The sequence below is a fragment of the Desarmillaria tabescens genome, assembly GCF_030435595.1.
Source record: "Desarmillaria tabescens strain CCBAS 213 chromosome Unknown EV420scaffold_70, whole genome shotgun sequence".
Taxonomy (NCBI): domain Eukaryota; kingdom Fungi; phylum Basidiomycota; class Agaricomycetes; order Agaricales; family Physalacriaceae; genus Desarmillaria; species Desarmillaria tabescens.
Genome location: NW_026848369.1, coordinates 78,973 through 96,428, shown reverse-complemented (window position 1 = coordinate 96,428; position 17,456 = coordinate 78,973). Strand labels below are relative to the sequence as shown.

The 17,456-nt window shown below is 45.1% G+C and overlaps 3 protein-coding genes across 3 annotated transcripts; all 3 read right to left on the bottom strand.

The window, feature by feature from the left end:
* Positions 1 to 1,398: 1,398 nt before the first annotated feature.
* Positions 1,399 to 2,928, bottom strand: EV420DRAFT_1650070 (uncharacterized protein; the record flags this gene model as incomplete). The annotated part of the gene is made up of 3 exons (XM_060478402.1): positions 1,399 to 1,571; positions 1,620 to 1,698; positions 2,188 to 2,928. The coding sequence occupies 3 exons, from the start codon at positions 2,926 to 2,928 to the stop codon at positions 1,399 to 1,401; spliced, it is 993 nt and encodes a 330-aa protein (XP_060323977.1).
* A 2,357-nt stretch (positions 2,929 to 5,285) lies between these two features.
* EV420DRAFT_1485637 (uncharacterized protein) lies at positions 5,286 to 8,025 on the bottom strand (the record flags this gene model as incomplete). The annotated part of the gene is made up of 11 exons (XM_060470262.1): positions 5,286 to 5,340; positions 5,510 to 5,567; positions 5,614 to 5,626; positions 5,709 to 5,802; positions 5,867 to 5,998; positions 6,126 to 6,149; positions 6,312 to 6,349; positions 6,370 to 6,625; positions 6,797 to 7,460; positions 7,482 to 7,586; positions 7,722 to 8,025. 11 exons carry the CDS (start codon positions 8,023 to 8,025, stop codon positions 5,286 to 5,288), a joined length of 1,743 nt encoding a protein of 580 aa, XP_060323976.1.
* Positions 8,026 to 13,247: 5,222 nt separating this feature from the next.
* Positions 13,248 to 17,456, bottom strand: EV420DRAFT_1650067 (uncharacterized protein; the record flags this gene model as incomplete). The annotated part of the gene is made up of 6 exons (XM_060478401.1): positions 13,248 to 14,342; positions 14,703 to 15,317; positions 15,474 to 15,539; positions 15,591 to 16,195; positions 16,475 to 17,003; positions 17,100 to 17,456. 6 exons carry the CDS (start codon positions 17,454 to 17,456, stop codon positions 13,248 to 13,250), a joined length of 3,267 nt encoding a protein of 1,088 aa, XP_060323975.1.

The window sequence follows — 17,456 nt, the reverse complement described above, 5'->3', positions numbered from 1 at the left end:
GCCACTCGCACTTCAGTGGATCGATACACTCGCAGGCCTAAGGATGTATGGGATGAGCGGGAGCGAACTTAGATAGATGCGAAACACGGAGTTCGAGTTGGGTAGATTAAACCTTAGCCGAAGCTGGGGTTTAGACCAGCTGAGGCTCTACTTAAATACATGTTGAGTAACCTAATAATAGTACTGTGAGAGTGAGTCCATTGAGATCGTGCAAGAGTAGCATATGTCATAAGCAAAAAGATGTAAGAAAGAAAGAAAAAAAGAAAAAGAAATGAATAAACCGTAACAAGCAGAGCCCATGACAGAGTCCCAATGATGTGGTCTATGGCGCAAGGTGATGCCATGTGTGCATGTGACCAAGCAGGTCATGAATGATGCGGATCAGGTATGAGGAATAATGATGAGAGTCGAATGACGAGTTGCCCTGATAAGATAAGATAAGCAAAAAATAGGGGTGAATTCATGACAAGGGTATGCATTGTCGAGCATCTCTTGTGTGATGGCACATGCAGCTAGGTGGCGTATCATGTCGAGTTTGGACAGATTTTCTCCAGCCCCATTGAATATCATCCAACGTAGGGTGGGGACACCGGGGGTGATTACGATGGGTAATTCTTCCAGTCTGTCACAGTTCTATCTTCTAATATAGTCTGCATAATACCTCGGTCTGAACACGATACCAGTGAAATATCTTGCGTAGTAGTTGTTCATGTTGTCGGGGTGTAGGAAACGGAGAAATAGCATCCCCCATATGCTTGCATAGTTCACCCGGTGAGATGTGTCCATGATTAAACCCCTCACTGGGTTCAGGCCTCCAGGGCAGAAATGATGTGCTGCAAACTGGCACCAGTCATCCAAAGTACTGTTGACAGGGCATGTTAATCCTGCCCCATTCATGATGGATGTATTACTCGTGCACCTGTATCGTGGGTCGAGAGGGATAAAGTAAGGTCTGGGCATCCCTCATCTGAGCTCTGCCAGTCTATTGTCATGTTCAAAGTGCTCAATGACCTCGTGCATGGATAAGTCATGGTAACGCAATGCTACTGCTTCTGAAATGCAGTGGAACTCGCTTAGAAGGCACAGGGTGCTCTGCCATCCTTGTCAGCATGTGTGTATGAAGTTGGTGGATTCTTGTACTTTGTGAACATTCATGGGGAATCCCCTAGGGTTCAGGTGACTGTCCATGTTGGTAGGCCCATATTCTAGCCCTTCTAATAGGGCACGTGCTGCTTCAACCACTTCCTGGTCGGCATACATCACATTTGTTCTGGGGTCATATGTGAACCCCGGCCTGTGCATGCCTCTGAATGAGTTGTCACGTTCGATCTGAGTCATGACCTCATTTGGTTGGAATCAATCCAGCCATGCGGGTAATCTGCTGGGGTGTCGTAGGTGTCATGTCCTCCATTCCACAAAGAGTTGTGCCTGCTGCACTGAGTTTAGGGCTTTGTCATTCTTGCCCTCATTCTCCCCTCCTGGCCTGACACCATTGAGTATGTTGGCCATTGAGCGTCTCTCCAGCATGCAAGCAGGGTATGAACCATTTTGTAATGGCATCACTGGGAGGTCTAGTGAAAGGTCAGCGATGCAGTCCTCAAGTGATACCCTATCATCACGGATAATCCCCCCAAATTGCCTCTGGTCGAACGAGTCAAGGAGCTCATCGTTCTTGTCCTCCTTGGGTATATGCTGCAACTGTTGTGGTGTTGGTGTTATCACTTCAGTCTGCTGTCTTATGTTCCTGCTTGGTGTGGGCTCCCTCCCCCTCCTAGACGTGGTGGGGGTCATGATCCCCAGGCATGTTGTTGCAGCCACTGTCTCTGTGGTTGCTGCTGCTACGCCTCGAACCTGGGTAGTCCACATCTTCCTTGAGGAACTCGTCGAGCTTGGCATCGATCCTGCACCTCTCACTCTGGTATGATCAGGTGTCCTGTGGATGCTTCATGGGCTGTCTGCCATTTTCTACTGGAGAGAGCTGACGTTTGTGTATGAGACGTTCGAGCTTGTTGTATTTTTTCATCAGATATCCATGTACAATCGTATATATTCGTTTGAGTTCTTATCAACATTGGTGAATCCCAGGGTCTTGAATATTCTTGTCGTCTGAGTGTGTACCACATGTCTGAGTACCACTCTCTGTGCATACCCCATCACTGCTAATTGCTCTTTCATTGCCTCCCATACCTTGGCAGGATCTTTAATGAATTCTTCCACCGCTCGCTTGGCCTCCAGTGCATCGACTTCTGCATTATCACCCTCTGGTAGTGGTATGGGCATCTGTTTTTGTATGCTGGGGGATCCAGGCACTGATTCCGTGGTGGCCATGTTGTGTTCCGGTACTTTCACCTGCTCGTTGATATGGTCCCCATCCGACATTTCATCATCTGTCCATACCGTTGTAGTAGGTGAGGTTGCCAGTTTCCACCAGTTAGGGCTATCCGATGGTACTGGTATTGGGGTCTTCTGGGTCACTGGTGAGTTGTGTATGCTCCCAAAGGCAGGATTTGGGCAAAATCCGTTGATTGGCACGTAGCCACCGTTGTACAATGCAGAAGATGATACTGGGACATCCAACTGTGGGATGGGGGTGCCCTTGCCTTCTGCATGTTGTTCTATCGAGGGCTGGCGAGAGCCGATTATGGCCTTGGGATCATATGGCACTGTTTCCATGTCATTGTCCTCAATTGAGTATTTGCCATCTAATTCACCATCCTGCACGACTTCTCCTTCCCATATATTCTCGGAGTCCGTGGCCAGTACAGTCTTGAATGTAAGGGTGGGCTTCTTCGCTTCCATGGTTGCCTTCAGTGGCCTTGAGGTGGTAAGGTTGATCCTTGGCAGTTCTTCTACATTGTCTTGAGGCTCAGTCGATCTGACGTTGCCTGTTCCTTTCTTGCTTCCATTCTTGGCTCGAGTTTTTGTCATGTTTGCAGTGTGATGTGGCAGCATGGAAAAGCGAAATTTCCTGAAAATTTGGTGCTCAGGGGTAGGGGTAGTTGGTGAATGTAAATGGAAAAGCTAAAAAAGTGTAGGAGTACTTAATCTTGAAGTACACGTTGTAGCTTAGACCAAGTTATATTGATCAACTACGCGGTGTATACAAGATAAAGACTACTGCTTATCAATGCTGTGCTATGATTATATAGGGCATCAGTGAAGCTGATGCCAAATAGAGCTAAATGAAGGACTTATAGATGCTACTTGTTATATAGGTTGGTACGCCCCTTACAAGGTGTATCACCACTCTTGCAATTGAAGTCTGGGTTGCTTGAGAGTCAATACTATCAGATCTCTCTGGTAGATTTGGAGAGGGTTGTGATGAGCTGGGCAGTGCTCTTCTGTACTGTGGGAGACTTTGTAACAGCAAGAGCTTTTACCACATTGAGTGTGACAGTCTGGAGGAAATTAGGACCACCAACAGTGATGAACTTTGGTGGCAGCTGAGTCGTGTGTTAAAGTTGAGTACTGAGATCTGAGATCTTGAGCTTGAGAGTCAAAGTAGTATTTGTTAAAACATGATAATACAAATAATGGTTGAGTGACACAAGATGTTCAGAAAAAACAAATGACTATTGAAGTACTGTACTATTTCATTCAGTTTGAATGTCATGTGTCAGAATGAAAAAATCTGGAATGGAATTAATTTTTTCTCAATTACTGTATAATTATGACCAAGTGTTCAGTAATGTGTAATAGTGATCCATGAACTGAACACTTTTGGGAAACTGTAACAGGTACAGTTATTTACCGGTCATTGGAATGCCGAAAAATATTTTCTATCCCATCTACCACACATCGTTTTTTTCCTCAAATAAAGTAGCCACAAAATTTTCAATATTCCTCAGTGATGTCTATACATAGTATGAAGTGGATCAAATCATCTATTATTGAGATATTCATAATTTACGGTGTTTCATTGACTGGTAAATGACCACGTGGCAAACCCCTGCCAAATTTGTGTCACTGTTCGATTTTTCATGGGGTCAGCAGTAGCATTAAAATCCCCCAAAAATCACTAAAAATTCATAACACATAACATCTATGTCTCCAATTATACAACAGTTTCAGGCAGCGGAATTGGCGAGAAGGAGGCTAAATCAACTGTTTCAGTGACTGATGGTGTTGCAATGACCTGTCAATAACTGTAAGAGGTCTCCAACTTGCCTGTGCATAACAAATATAGCAATTTTTTGATGCTGCATGGCTCACATCTGCCTAAATATAGCAGTTGGACCCTGTATAAACACTTTGCCCACTGAACCCTAGGTGTAATGTGTAATGCTCTACGAACACTTGGTGGTAATTATACAGTATTCCAATTTCTTTTAGATTTTTTTCAACCAAAAAATCCATGGATTGTGTTCAAATTGATCAAAATGGTACAGTATTGAAAACAGGCAGATGGCAGAAGTGGGCTCAAAAAGGGCATTGATGCCCAAATAGTGATCAATGCCAGATCATGCCAAGTTTGCTGAAGTACAATGATGTATATATGGGGAAACCTCAGAGTTAATGAAAATGCACCACCACTAAAACCCTCAGGACTGCATAAGAGCAAGACCTGTATACACAGAACTCAGAACCTCCTCATGAGTGGCAGAAGGAAATGTGGGATTTTAGTCAAGGTGAGAGGGATTTTTAGAGTTTTCTGTTACTGAAATTAAGTAATAACAAGGGTTGAACAGTCCTGCCTACATCAACCTGACCAAGTGACAGGCGGCAGTGGTTGCAACAAAGGGTAAATATGTTGCAACAGAAGGGAGGCATGTGCTTTGTTGCAACAGGACAGATAGTTTAGGGGAGAACATGATTTTATTTCAGGTTATTATAGACATTCATTGCAACATGGGTGGTGTGTACACAGTGTAGATGTCAATAAATAAATAAACTGTTGCAACAGCACGAATGTCTGTGATGTTTTTTATTGCAATGAAGTCCATGAAAAGTCAGAACATAGATACCTATCATGATGATTATGGGAGTGACATCTATAGTTGTCAAGGTGAGGGCAGAATGAAGTGTACAAGGACAAACTGAACAGAATAGAGCACTGCATTCTTTCTGTCCCAGACCAAAGGTAAAGCAAGGATCTGGCAATAATTACATACTATTAGAATAGACAACAAAGGAGCACTTACTAATTGCTTACCAAGGACATCTTAGAGGTCAACAAATGTCCGAATGGACACCAATATGATATGTGGTGATACTTCCATGCAAATTAGCAGAACTGAGTAAACGGGTGAGATGTGATATACATCCACGTTAGGCTGGCACACTCGTCATTGAAACGTAGGGCCAGTATTTTTGCCCCTAGCAGCCATGCTCAGTGAGGCCCTATATCATGAACATCAGCACAAAGTTAACCCATATGAGTGGAAGGAAAGAAAGTAGATGAGAGAACTCAGAAAGAGATTGATCTCATGGAGCTTTAACCTCTCCAAAGTAGTAAATATAGAAGATATCATATTATGTAAGAAAGCAATACAAATTAATGGTTCCATACCTCACAATGAAGCCTTCTGTAGTGAGGACCAATCTAATAATAACCTCATTAGCTTTATCTGAAAATGATGAGAACAAAGGCATCTCAGGAGGTGAAAAAATCACCGACATGGAAACTCTGCACATCCAACCCAAAGAAGCTATCAAATGCAAGAGGAATTTTCCTTCCATCAGACACTCCTGTAAAGAAAGAAACTCACTTCAACATCACAGCCCCAATTGAGGCAGAGCTGAATAACAAAGGCTTGGTTTCCATCTATCAAGGAATCTGTGATGAGAGGGAGTGCCTTTGCACTGATTTCAATGTCAGGAACACCACCAGAGGACAGAGTAAGAATCGTTCTTACTTTGAAACTACCTGATTTTAGAGCCAGCGGTTTCCAAGTATTGAAGCAAGAAGAAGCGAGATAGCCTCAGTGTCACAACCTTGCACACCGCATTGTGTTGAGGGGAGAATGGGTTAGGATTAGGAAGACTAGGAAAGTCATTTCTGGACAAGGTAGGTGTCAAATATGCTGGTAAGACAAGGTTTGGTGAAGGTAAGTCCTTTGAGAGAGCACTGACACTCACATCTTCATCGACATTCCTCAAGAGGCATTGTGTAAAGGATACGACACCTTACGGGCTTATTGACCCAAGAACTACGCATGCCAACAGGGTGTATTGATAGTAGAGAGTCAAGATGCAAGCAAGTAAGGTGAAAGTAAGAGATTAAGAGACGATGCGACAAAAAGAGAAGGACAATAGATGTGACAGAAGGCATAGGTAAATAGATATCAACAGAGAGCATCCATATCCCTTACACCCTCCCCCTGGAGATTGGGTGTACAGGCTCAATCACCTAGTAGTACAGGATTATACTAAGATATCAACATGATCGGGTGAATCAAGCTTATCAACTTCACCATCAACGTTTGGGGTCGAGCCTGAAGATGGGGTCATCGTGATGGAAGCCTTAGTTAATGTGGAAGTGGTAGGAGCAATAGACAAGGAAGAATCAGATGGACCTGCTGCAGGAGCATTGCCATCTCCAGTCATAGGTATGTCTGCATCTCTGGTCACGGGAAGAAGGGCTTCAGAACTGGAGTTATCACTGCCAGAGAGCTGATTACCCCCACTAGCCTTGCCCGCAGCCTTCAGGATGAGTGGGTAATTAAGAAAATGTCTGCGATGTGCTTCGAGGATCGGTGTCAAGTCCCATTCAACGGGCATGGTCCAGTAGATTCAGGGGGTGGAGTTATCCCAGAACATGGATACATCATGAGGGAGATCAAATTGATCAACACACCATGCAAAGTTATCAAGGGCTTCATAGGCATGGGTACAGAGGGGGCCCTTGAAGCGTCGGGCTGTGGATAGCAGCAGTTCATGGCTGTAGGGTTGGACATAGCAGATAGAGGTATACTTGATGCCGCACTTAGCAAGATGGGTAATGATGTCAGCCTGAGAGGCTTGGCCAACAAGAGAGAGCAGGAACGGGGACACCTTTTCCGTGTCTGCAATGGAGATATGATGATCCCGGCAAATGTCTGTGTACAGTGTCGGGTGAACAAGCACACTAGCAAGAACAATGGCGAAACCATGCCAATTAACTCGGGTTGCAGCACTGGGGACAATAGATTGGAATAACAAATACCCTGCAAGGGTACGGATGTTGACTGATCCGGTCATCGTGACGGATACACCAGTATTGTGGCATTCCATGCCATGAAGGAAGATGAAGCTAGCCCATAACTGGGGGTCAAGACAGGTTTCATCAGGCACAGTCACCTTTACAGGAGGAGGAGGAAGTGGGGGCAGATCTCGGCCATTGTTGCCATCCTGAGATCGAGGCTTGGTATCATGAGGCTGGCCCAACCAGCAGGGACGACAACGATTCCACTGAGATTGAAGGGTACATTCGCCGTCGGTGATGTTAGGATACGGAGCATGGCGCCTGTTCCATTTGCAAACTATGTTAATGGACTGCTTACAGCATGTAGCAGTGATCATATTCAAGATCTGGTTGACGATGACCCAATTATTAGGTGAATGAGCTGCATCAATCATCAACATGGCGTTGACAGCAGTAACGGGAACTGTACATGAAGGGTCGTATCCTGGGAGTGATGCATAGTGAATTTCGTGAGTCAGTATATCTGCTCTTGGGGGAGATGATTGGTGAGGTCCTTGTGCATGGGATACTACTGGGTATGGGTGACATTCACGTATACCTCGAGATGAGTGAGAATGGTGATGATCACGGGTGATGGAATCATCGTAGGGCAAGATAGATCGGGGAAGGGCGGATAGGCCTTCCATCTTCGTTTTGAGTAATTCATTCTCTTGGTGAAGCCGAGTGAGTTCATCAGGGGGACCACGATCTGTGACAATAGGTGTAGCTGTTGTGGTGATAGCAGGGTCTCCAGAGTCGAGGGTGAACGACTCGAGGGCTGTAGTGAGATCATCTGGGATAGTAGATCCAGAATTAGTAGCTGAACTCGGAAGCTTAGCTGACTGAGTCGTACTGTTAACCATTTCCCCAGGGCGGTTACGGTGTTTTGTGAGTCCAGACACCATCTATGGAATAGTATGCACCCTAGTGCATGATGTGGGGTTGGTAAAGTCATCGGAGAGGGCTGGTGCAAGATCAGAGTCAATGATTCCCTCCATAGCCATCGAATGCATTGTCGCTGCTGGGAGCATCATAGATGCACCTAGGTTCGATGGTGCAAAGGCTGGGTTGCCATGGGCAAATGGGAACAGGAAGAACGATGGAGTCAGGTTGAAGTTTGGATAACCTGTATAGAAAGGCATTCCGTTCAGCAAGGGGTGGCTAGTGCTGCTCATATACGAAGGGTGGAAAGAGTTTTGAGGGGGCAAGGATACCTGTTCCTCCCCCTGAGAAGAATTGGCGTTGAGGTTGAAAAGAGTCGAAGCAGGAGCAGCCATGGAGTGCGAATTGGGTTGCTGGCTGTGTTGGGGTGCCATTACTTAAGGCAATTGGAACAATGTGAATTGAGAACAATGGCCTGCCGTTTTGACAGGTAAAAAAAATTTTCACAATCCTAAAGATGGTGGACAAGTACCAGACATTGTCGCGACATTTGGTGGTGTTGCCTCGAAATTGTGGTAGTGTCATATGATGTGCCAGCAGTATTATCACCAAATAGGGTACCTGACGATCAGGGCAATTTGATTTTTTAGTGTCATCTGCGTTGGTGCCCTGCCTTATTGTTTGCAGTTTTATTTTCAGTCTGCTGCTGTTTCCTTGGCCTGGATTTCTTGGCTGACAATTTTGGCAAGTCCTTAGGGTCTGAAACCCCAGCAACAGCTAGGAAATCATCAAGTGCTTTGAGGTCTTTGCACTTAGAGTATGGCTCAACTGTTAAATCACCAAGAGCCCAGCATACATGGAAAAACAATGAGTTATTCTTCCATTCATATCCTTCAATACACTCAATGAATTCCTCAGCATCATCAGGAGCACCGAAATCATAAGGTTCGGGCTTCTTTCTTTCTGGGAATAAAACTGCGTCGCTTTCAATATAGGGCCATAATAGGCTAACATGAAAGCATGGGTGAATATGACGTTTAACGAGTTCCTCAGGGAGGTCTAGCTCATAGGTTGATGATGTATGGTCTGCCATGAGTACAGTATATGGGCCGACGAATTTTGGTAAGAGTTTCATTTCTCTGGCTTTGGGAAGATTCAAATTCTTCATAGATAGGTATACCTTTGATCCCTCCTTGATATCAGGTTCGTGAATCCTATGCTTATTAGCTTCGTGAGTCTGGAATACTCATGAGGCAATGAGTGCATCATGAGCATCATACAGGTTCTGCATAGCTTGAATAGCAAAAGCACGGATCCCAGGTGGGACGAGTTTATCATATCAGATCTCTCGCATCATTGAAGGCATATATCCTCCAACAAGCTCAAAGGGTGCGAACCCCATAGATGCATTCATACTTGAATTAAGAGCAAACTCGACGACAGGTACTTTGATCAACCAATCATGCTGATCAGGACGTATCGCAGTACAGAAAATCTGTCCAATAGAGCAATTAGCTCACTCTGTAGATCCGTCAGTCTGCAGATGAAAGGAGGTAGACATAAGGAGCTTTGCACTGAGTAAGCGGTGAAGTTCTTTCCACCATACTGACGTGAATTTAGGATCATGGTCAGATACTATTGATTCTGGGAGACCGTGTAGTCGTACGATCTCACGGAGATATATCGCAGACAAATCCATAGCTGTATTGGAGGTGTGTACTGGTATTAAATGAACCTGAGATGTCAATCAGCAGATAACTACCCAAAGGTAATTATATCCTTTAACTTCAGGAAGCGGGCCAATAAAATCTATCCCAATGGATTGCCATGGTTGTGTTGGTATTGGCAACAAGTGAAGTTTCCCAGAGGGAGCTCTATAGTTCCCTTTCGACTTGTTACATGTCTCACAGGTAAGGCAGAAGAAATCGCACATCCCATAAATTTTCGGCCACCAATACCAATGACGAATGTAATCCGCCATTTGCTGTGGTTCATAGTGGCCAACAACCTCATGGGCCTGTTCAATGATAGCACCACAAAGTGAACATGATCCCTTAGGTGATTTAAGGATGCATAGTAGTTTTTCTCCAGGCTTATGTGAATTTTCCGTCAAGATTAAGCCTTTTTCAATGAGAAAGCGAGGGTGATCATTGGGAGCTTCAAGGATCTTCGAAAATATCAGATCCAAGGTGTATGAAGACTTGATATCAGACACAAAGGTCAAATCCGAGTCCATAGCAGTTTGTAAGTTCTTACCCTTGTCTCGAGAGTCAATGACAGTTGGGTTAATCTTTGGTAGTTGGACCGGATCAGGTACCTCTATTTCCCTAGCATCTTCCATTTCTGCTGCTTCGAGGTCTCAGGTTTCATGTTTCTCTTTGAGCCGATTGGACTCCCAACGAAGTTCCATGGCTGCAAGTCGAACAACCATGTCTTCAGCCTCCTGCTTGTGGCCTAAAGGCAGGTCTTCGCCGAGTTTATCTATGCGGATGTCTGCATTAACAAATTCAGATAGATGGTGTTGATCTTCTGGTGTATCAGATTCATAGTAGCGTGATAGGGCATCAGCAACTTTGTTGGATACCCCCTTCACATATGTGATATCAAAATCAAAGCAAGAAAGATATTCCATCCACCGCATTTGATGGCTCAATAATCGGTGCTGAGTCTTAAAGAATTCCAGAGCTTTGTGGTCTGTAACGACATGAATGCAATAGCCAATAAGTTTGTCCTCCCATTTAAGGAGAGCCTTGAGCATCGCTAGGGTTTCAGTCTCGAAAACACGGTAATTTCATTGGCTATCTGTGAACTTTTTTGACATGAAACCGGCAGGGCAACAGGTTTGCCATGTTGGGCCCTGACCATACATAGCACCCACCCCTGAAATCGAAGCATCACAGATAACCCAGATGGGTTCCTTGACCGCTGCATCGATAGGACGAGGGATAGGTACTTTACAGCATAGGTCCTTAATAGATTGGAAAGAGACAGAATGAAGCGGACGCCAGTAGAAAGGCTGTCCGTTCTTTGTCATCTCTGATAGAGGAGCTGTATATGCAGTCACATCTGGTAAGAAATGGGCGAGATAATTCATGAATCTGAGGAATTTCTCAATATCATTATAGTGTCATGGTTGGCGCCACTTTCGGATCCGCTCTAGCTTATCCGAATCAGCATGGAGTCCCTTATCATCAATAAGATGTCTGAGACAATCCATTCTTTCAGCATAAAGCTGAACCTTTTCTGCCTTCATGAATAACTTATTTTCTCGAAGCTTATCAAACACGAGCCTGAGGTGGTGTTCATGCTCCTCAACACTGTTGCTGTAAATGAACAAGTCATCCAGGTATACATGCATGAAGACTCCAATATAGTCTTGGAAAATCGAAGTCATGAGTCATTGAAATGTGGAGGGGGCATTGCAGTCCTCCTGCTGCATGACATTGCTCTTGAAGGTTCCAAATATGGTCGCAAAAGCAGTCTTCCATACATCGGATGGAACAATACATACTTGCTCATATGCATTCAAGAGGTCAATCTTGGATCGGAGTTTAGCCTGAGCAACATCAAGTCAGATAGTATCCTGGTCTGGGAATGGAGTAACATCTTGTTCAGTATTCTCATTGGGTTTCCGACAATCAACTGTGGTTCGGATATCTGAGCCATCCTTTTTCGGGATGCATAACATGGGAGCTGCTTGGGTAGAGACACATGGTTCCCACCAGCAGGCCCTCTTATACTGGGCAATCTTCTCAGCCAGTTTACCCTTCATTGAGTCGGGGCATCGAGGTAAGTAATAATTGTACTTGGCTTTATCATTAATCAAAGGGATTTCATGATTTACCGCTCGAAGTGGAGGCAATTCCTCTGGGATACCTCCCATAATATCATGGCATGATTCCATCCATCGAGCTCGCAGTTGAGGGATATCTTTCACTGAAGGCAAGGTTATATCCTTCGTTTTGTTCCTGTATAGCTCAGAAGTTGCACGGATTGCTTCTTCAATCGAGATCTTCGGATTGGATTCTTCAGTTTCCTTGGTTTGCGATTCTGGAAACCATTCTCATGTGAATTCCTGTACTAGTTCATTGACTTCGAGGATTTGTTGCCTATCCTTTGGATTTGAAGGATCCAACGTAAGAGCCTCATCAATGATTTTGGAAAGATCCTCTGTTGACATGAAGTCTTCCGGAGTAAGCAATACAGGTAATTGATGGTTTAGTGAGGCTGCAGGCCGTTCACCGTCTTCATCTTCATTTTCAGTTATATCTTCTATGGTTGGTGCATAGTGTGACCATGGAGGTTCAGGTTTATTGGATCGGGCTTCATTAACTAGCTGGCCATCTAGTCATTTTGATTTAAACTTTGATTGTGAAACCCTGTTGGTTCAACTTTTCGAGTTTTTTGTGTCTGGGGCCTGTTGTTTGAGTCTATTTGGGTGAGGTTTGATTTCTACTTCCTCATCAGAATCAAATTGAACTCTGTTGGATACGTGTTTTGCATATCTACGAGTCATTTCCTTGGTTTCCTCCCCCTCAGAAAGAGTAGGGGCAGGAATACGCCGAATTCTAATTGTATCGTACTCAAAATCAAGTGAAATACCATGCTTACGCATGAAAACAGTACCAAGAATAGTGTCATATCGGTCCACATTCACTATATCAAAGTAATAATCATCCCCTGAGATAGATGCATGACTACCTCCAAACTTGTAGGATGCATTACAACCATGGGTAATATGTGAACGACTTCCTTTTGTTCCTAGTTGAAGTGTGATGGGTTTTGTCAACTTGTTAGGATCGTGCCAATAGGATTGCAGCGGTAAGTGCACGTAGTGGAATGCCGCGGGATGCGTCGGGCGTAGGCGAAGCTATTAGCAACGTCACCCCTGAGCCAAAGCCCTAAGATGGATACGGACGGAAGTCCGTGGAGTGGCAGCGACGAGGTAAGAGATAAGTCCAACGGATCGGAGTTCCGTGGACTGGAGAACGAGAGTTAGACTTAGAGTCAGAGAGAGAAATTGGGCTGAACCAAGTTGATATTCGAACTGAGTATCTACAGTGTAATTCTAAGGCTTATATACTAGTTAGGAGTCCGATCTAGTTCCTACTCGGAGTGGTCTACATTCTAGGGTTGTCGGAGGATGTATTCTACCGGTCGGTAGCCGATGGGGTCCGATGACATGTTCACTACCGATGTTGGGCTATTGATAAATTAATATGGAGAAGTGAAATATAAAATGGAATATGAAATAGAAACTGGGAATCGGAATCCGTAGGATTCCGGGCTGTGGTTTGTTGGATTGAGTGGAAGTCGGGTTTCCATCGGCATGCTCGTTACACAACTGGAATATGCTTAATTTTGAGAGGCAAGTGAAGTTGGGGCTGATAGCATCAGCCATACTCCCTGAATCAAAGAGAGTAAAAGCCTCACACCCATTAATAGTAACCAGTGCTGCAAGGCAATGATTATCAACTGCAGTATGCTTTGGGTGGGAAGCAGTTTGAGGCACGTGAATTTTTGTAGGCTCTAGTGTCAGTCGATACCCATTGATCTTGCCATCACTCGCATGATCAGTTTGAATAGCCCAAAGGTATTCTGGGAAATCCAAGGTATACTCGTCATGAGATTCCATCCTGTCACTGTCCACATCTAGATTTGAGGATGAGTCTTTACTAGTGGAATTATAAGCCCTAGAGTTGCATTCATGGTCTGATGGCCCAGAGCTATCGATTGCATCTGTTTCATCATTGAATTCATTGAAGATAAATCCCATATGCTTATCAGCTGTACCTTCATCAGTAGTATACTGACTTCCACCATATGGGTCTTCAGTCTCTGAAATATTCGCAGATTGATGGCCAGAAGAGCTTCCAGGCTCATCTTCTGAGAAATGAGTCCAATCTGGAGGGTTTCCCACATCTGAGTGACTCTCTTCTTCAGAGGACTCATGGTCAGAAGCTGAGTTTGTGGGTGAATTGTCATCGACAATGTGGAATATCTTCACCCCGGAATTCCGTTTTCCATAATCAGGGCATGAGGGATCATTGGAGTAATGCCCTTCTTTCCCACATGCATAGCATGTAAGGATCTTGGACTTTGATCTACCCTTGTCCTTGGAATGGCTAGGGTATGATGATCTGTGGCCTGAAGATGGGCGATCCTTCTTAGGCTGATCACATATGTGCTTAAATTTCTCATAGCCAGGGTTGGGTTGAGTACTATGGTGCTCACCCTGAACCTTTTTGAACTTGCAAGGTGATGGGGAATGCTTCTTTTTTGCAGCCTTAGCATTCTCCTTTGATGATTTTCAGAGTCGGGAAATATGGTCTTGCCTTTGCTGACTGTAATACCGCTCTGCACGTATACCCTTTTCAACAACAAGTGCATGTTGCATGATATCATTCACTGTTGAAACTTCAGCTGTAAGTCCCATGCGAGTGATTTCCTGATGAATATTTGAAGGTAGAGAAATCATTAAGTGCCATCGGAATGTGTAGACATCCGGTGGTGAGGGCATCATATTAGCAAATCATAATAGACTAGCAAAGAGCTGGCGAACACCACCCTCAAAGCTGTACTGAACATGCTTGAAGTGCTCATTAACCGTGTATAATGATGATTCATGGATAAATTGACAGTACAAACCATTGATTACCTCCATGAAAGTAGGGAAATCATCCCCATTATCATTATTGGCATAAGTCGCGGGTGCATCCTCAACCACATTGTTATACCACATATGGGCATCTCCCCCCAAAAAGGTAGCAAGAGTGCTCATATGCTGCATATCAATCGCAGAAAGTTGTTGGCCACCCCATTCATTGTCAGTATACACAGGGCCACATATATTCGTGATCTTCATCCATCTAATGATGGAGAATATCCATTCATTGAATTCAATGAGGTCCGAGTCTCCCTCATATTTTTGGGGGTGAGGAATACTCTGTAATGATGTCTTCTGGACATTAGAGTCCAGTCCTCGTTGTGCATGCAGGAGGTTGTGGTTCACGAGGCATTCATAGCACTGGAAAATAGCCAGCATGATCTCGACCTCAGTCCTCATAACAGGGAGATACTCGAATATCTCCTCGTTGTTGAAATGAGGTTCCTGAGATGTGAAACGGACTTCCTGAAAATGAGCAGGAGTCAGTTCGTGAGCTCGTGGGTTATCAGAGTGTGATGAATGTTGGCTACTGGAACCACTATGATGAGATCCTGGTCCTCCAGGTGGTGGCAGATGAGGAGGATCGTTAGGAGGACGACCTGCACCCTGGTTTCATGGGAAAATAGGATTTTCATTTACAATTGGGTTAGCATGATGCTCTGGATGCGGGGAGTTGTGCAGAGTAGGTGCACAATCAGGTTCTCATAATGGAATCGGATTTTGTGGTCGTTTCCAATGCCTAGATCTGTCATGATCCAATACAGACTCGAAGTAGCTAGCAGGTTCACGGAGATCATAGTTGTCAGGCTGAGGACATGCTGACATAGCCTGATTCCAAGCTGAGCATACTGAGGGTCTATCACTGCCCTCTTGGCGAACAGGACGACGTGAAGGCAACGGTGGTAGACCAGGGTGAAGGATATGTGGTGAATTCGGAGGATCTGGTGCAGACCCATGCGAATCACTGGAAGACCCATCGTCTCCTGGATTTGGATCTGGTGCAGCTGCTCTTACACGAGTAGGTTGTTCTGGGGCATGCACTGGTCTTTGTGGCCTTGTCTCATGGCTAGCAATATGGGAACATGGCCTGGACACAGGTACTGGCCTAGCAGATTGGTTGTGCAAGTTCCCAACACCAGACTGATGAAATGAATCGCTATCCTCAACCTTAGGGTGTTGAGGTGTTGGTCGACAATGTGGGGGGGCATACCTCTCTCGTCTCGCAGTTGGAGAAGCTTCATCTTCATCATCTGCATCGCTGTCAAACTCACCCTTGAGTTTACAGATCAAAGCTTTGTTTTGTTCTTCAATGCAGTCTACTATAGTCTGCGATGAGGCTCGCGATACCGAGGGATGATCTCTTGCTGGTACATGAGTGGTGTTAAGGCCAGGCAGCGGCCAAGAGGAATTTTCAGGTGGTGGAAATCGAGCTCGGAGAGGGTGGTAAACCTCTGAATGTATATGTGGAACCGAAATCCGTATACCTGGAAAGTCTGGATGAGTAGCATCTCCATAGATGTCAATCTGAACACCTTGATCTGGGACCGTGGTCTGTCTAAATAACAGCATATCTTCGTCATGCAGCTGTTGCAGTAAGCCTCGATTGAACACTTCACGTCAAGCTTCATTCAAGGCATCAACAGTTTTTTGGGTTTCTGAACTATGAGAGGTTGGGAGAGTAGGTGAGGATTCCCCCTTGATAAACGGCGTCGAAAGCCGGACATGGGCATTGATGCGTCAGGCATAATCAGAGCCTGACTCACCCTTTTGTTGAGGTAGACTGAGGTTATTGACAGCGGCATTGATATTCATGCTGTACTCATCTATACTGTGGTGGTAATCACCTAATTTGGGTCTCACATCAGTCGGAATGGGGTTGAAATGCCCAGAGGCGTTCAAATTAGTAGCAAAGAACTTATTAATTGCTAGTCTAGGTATACCATGAAATATAGTACCATTGACTGTCTGCCGTTGCATAGAAATGGAGAGGAGACCATCCTCATAACATCGGGCGGCAATGTGAACACGTTCCTCAATAAATCGGTTCACGTCCTCGGTTGTGGCCTCAGGTGATTCAGGAAATAGGCTGGGCATAGTCTCCCCTTGGGTTTCAGCACTTGGGGAGTTGTGCGACATCAAGAGGGAGGTGACAGGGGGTGACAGTTCTGGGAGCTGCTCACTTGCAGGATGGTGAGGGGATACCTGTGGGAAATGAAACCCATCAGGAATTCCATTGGTGTAAGCTGGAGGCGCTGAGCCTGGGGACTGGTCGTATGCACCCATGGCTCGTAGCTGTCATCAGTGAGCCAACTCTTGCTCTAGTATGTCATCTGAGGCATGGTGGATCGACAAAATACCACTCCCTGCAGAATGCTGAGACCTGGTCACCGAAGGGGCAATCGAACGTGCTGGTGATCGAGAGTCAGAAAACATTGCTGGACAAAGATGTCCAATGACTGATGTTTTGGAGGCAGGAGTACCTTCAGGCATGGTGATAATGCCTGATGGTCGATATAGCACATTCGAGTGCACAGTAGGGGCTGGCGCTAAGGTCGGCAGTCCAGAATCTGCATCTCTAGTGGTAGATGCGGGAGCAAGAGCCATCGCTGGTGGTGACGATGCATGCTCCACAGGGGGTAAACTACTTGGCAGTTGCTGGGGAACCTCAGATGTGTGCTGAGATTCAGATTGAACGGGTTGTTGCTGCATGGCAGCAGAGCCTTCAGAGGCTGTTTTGGAAGCCAT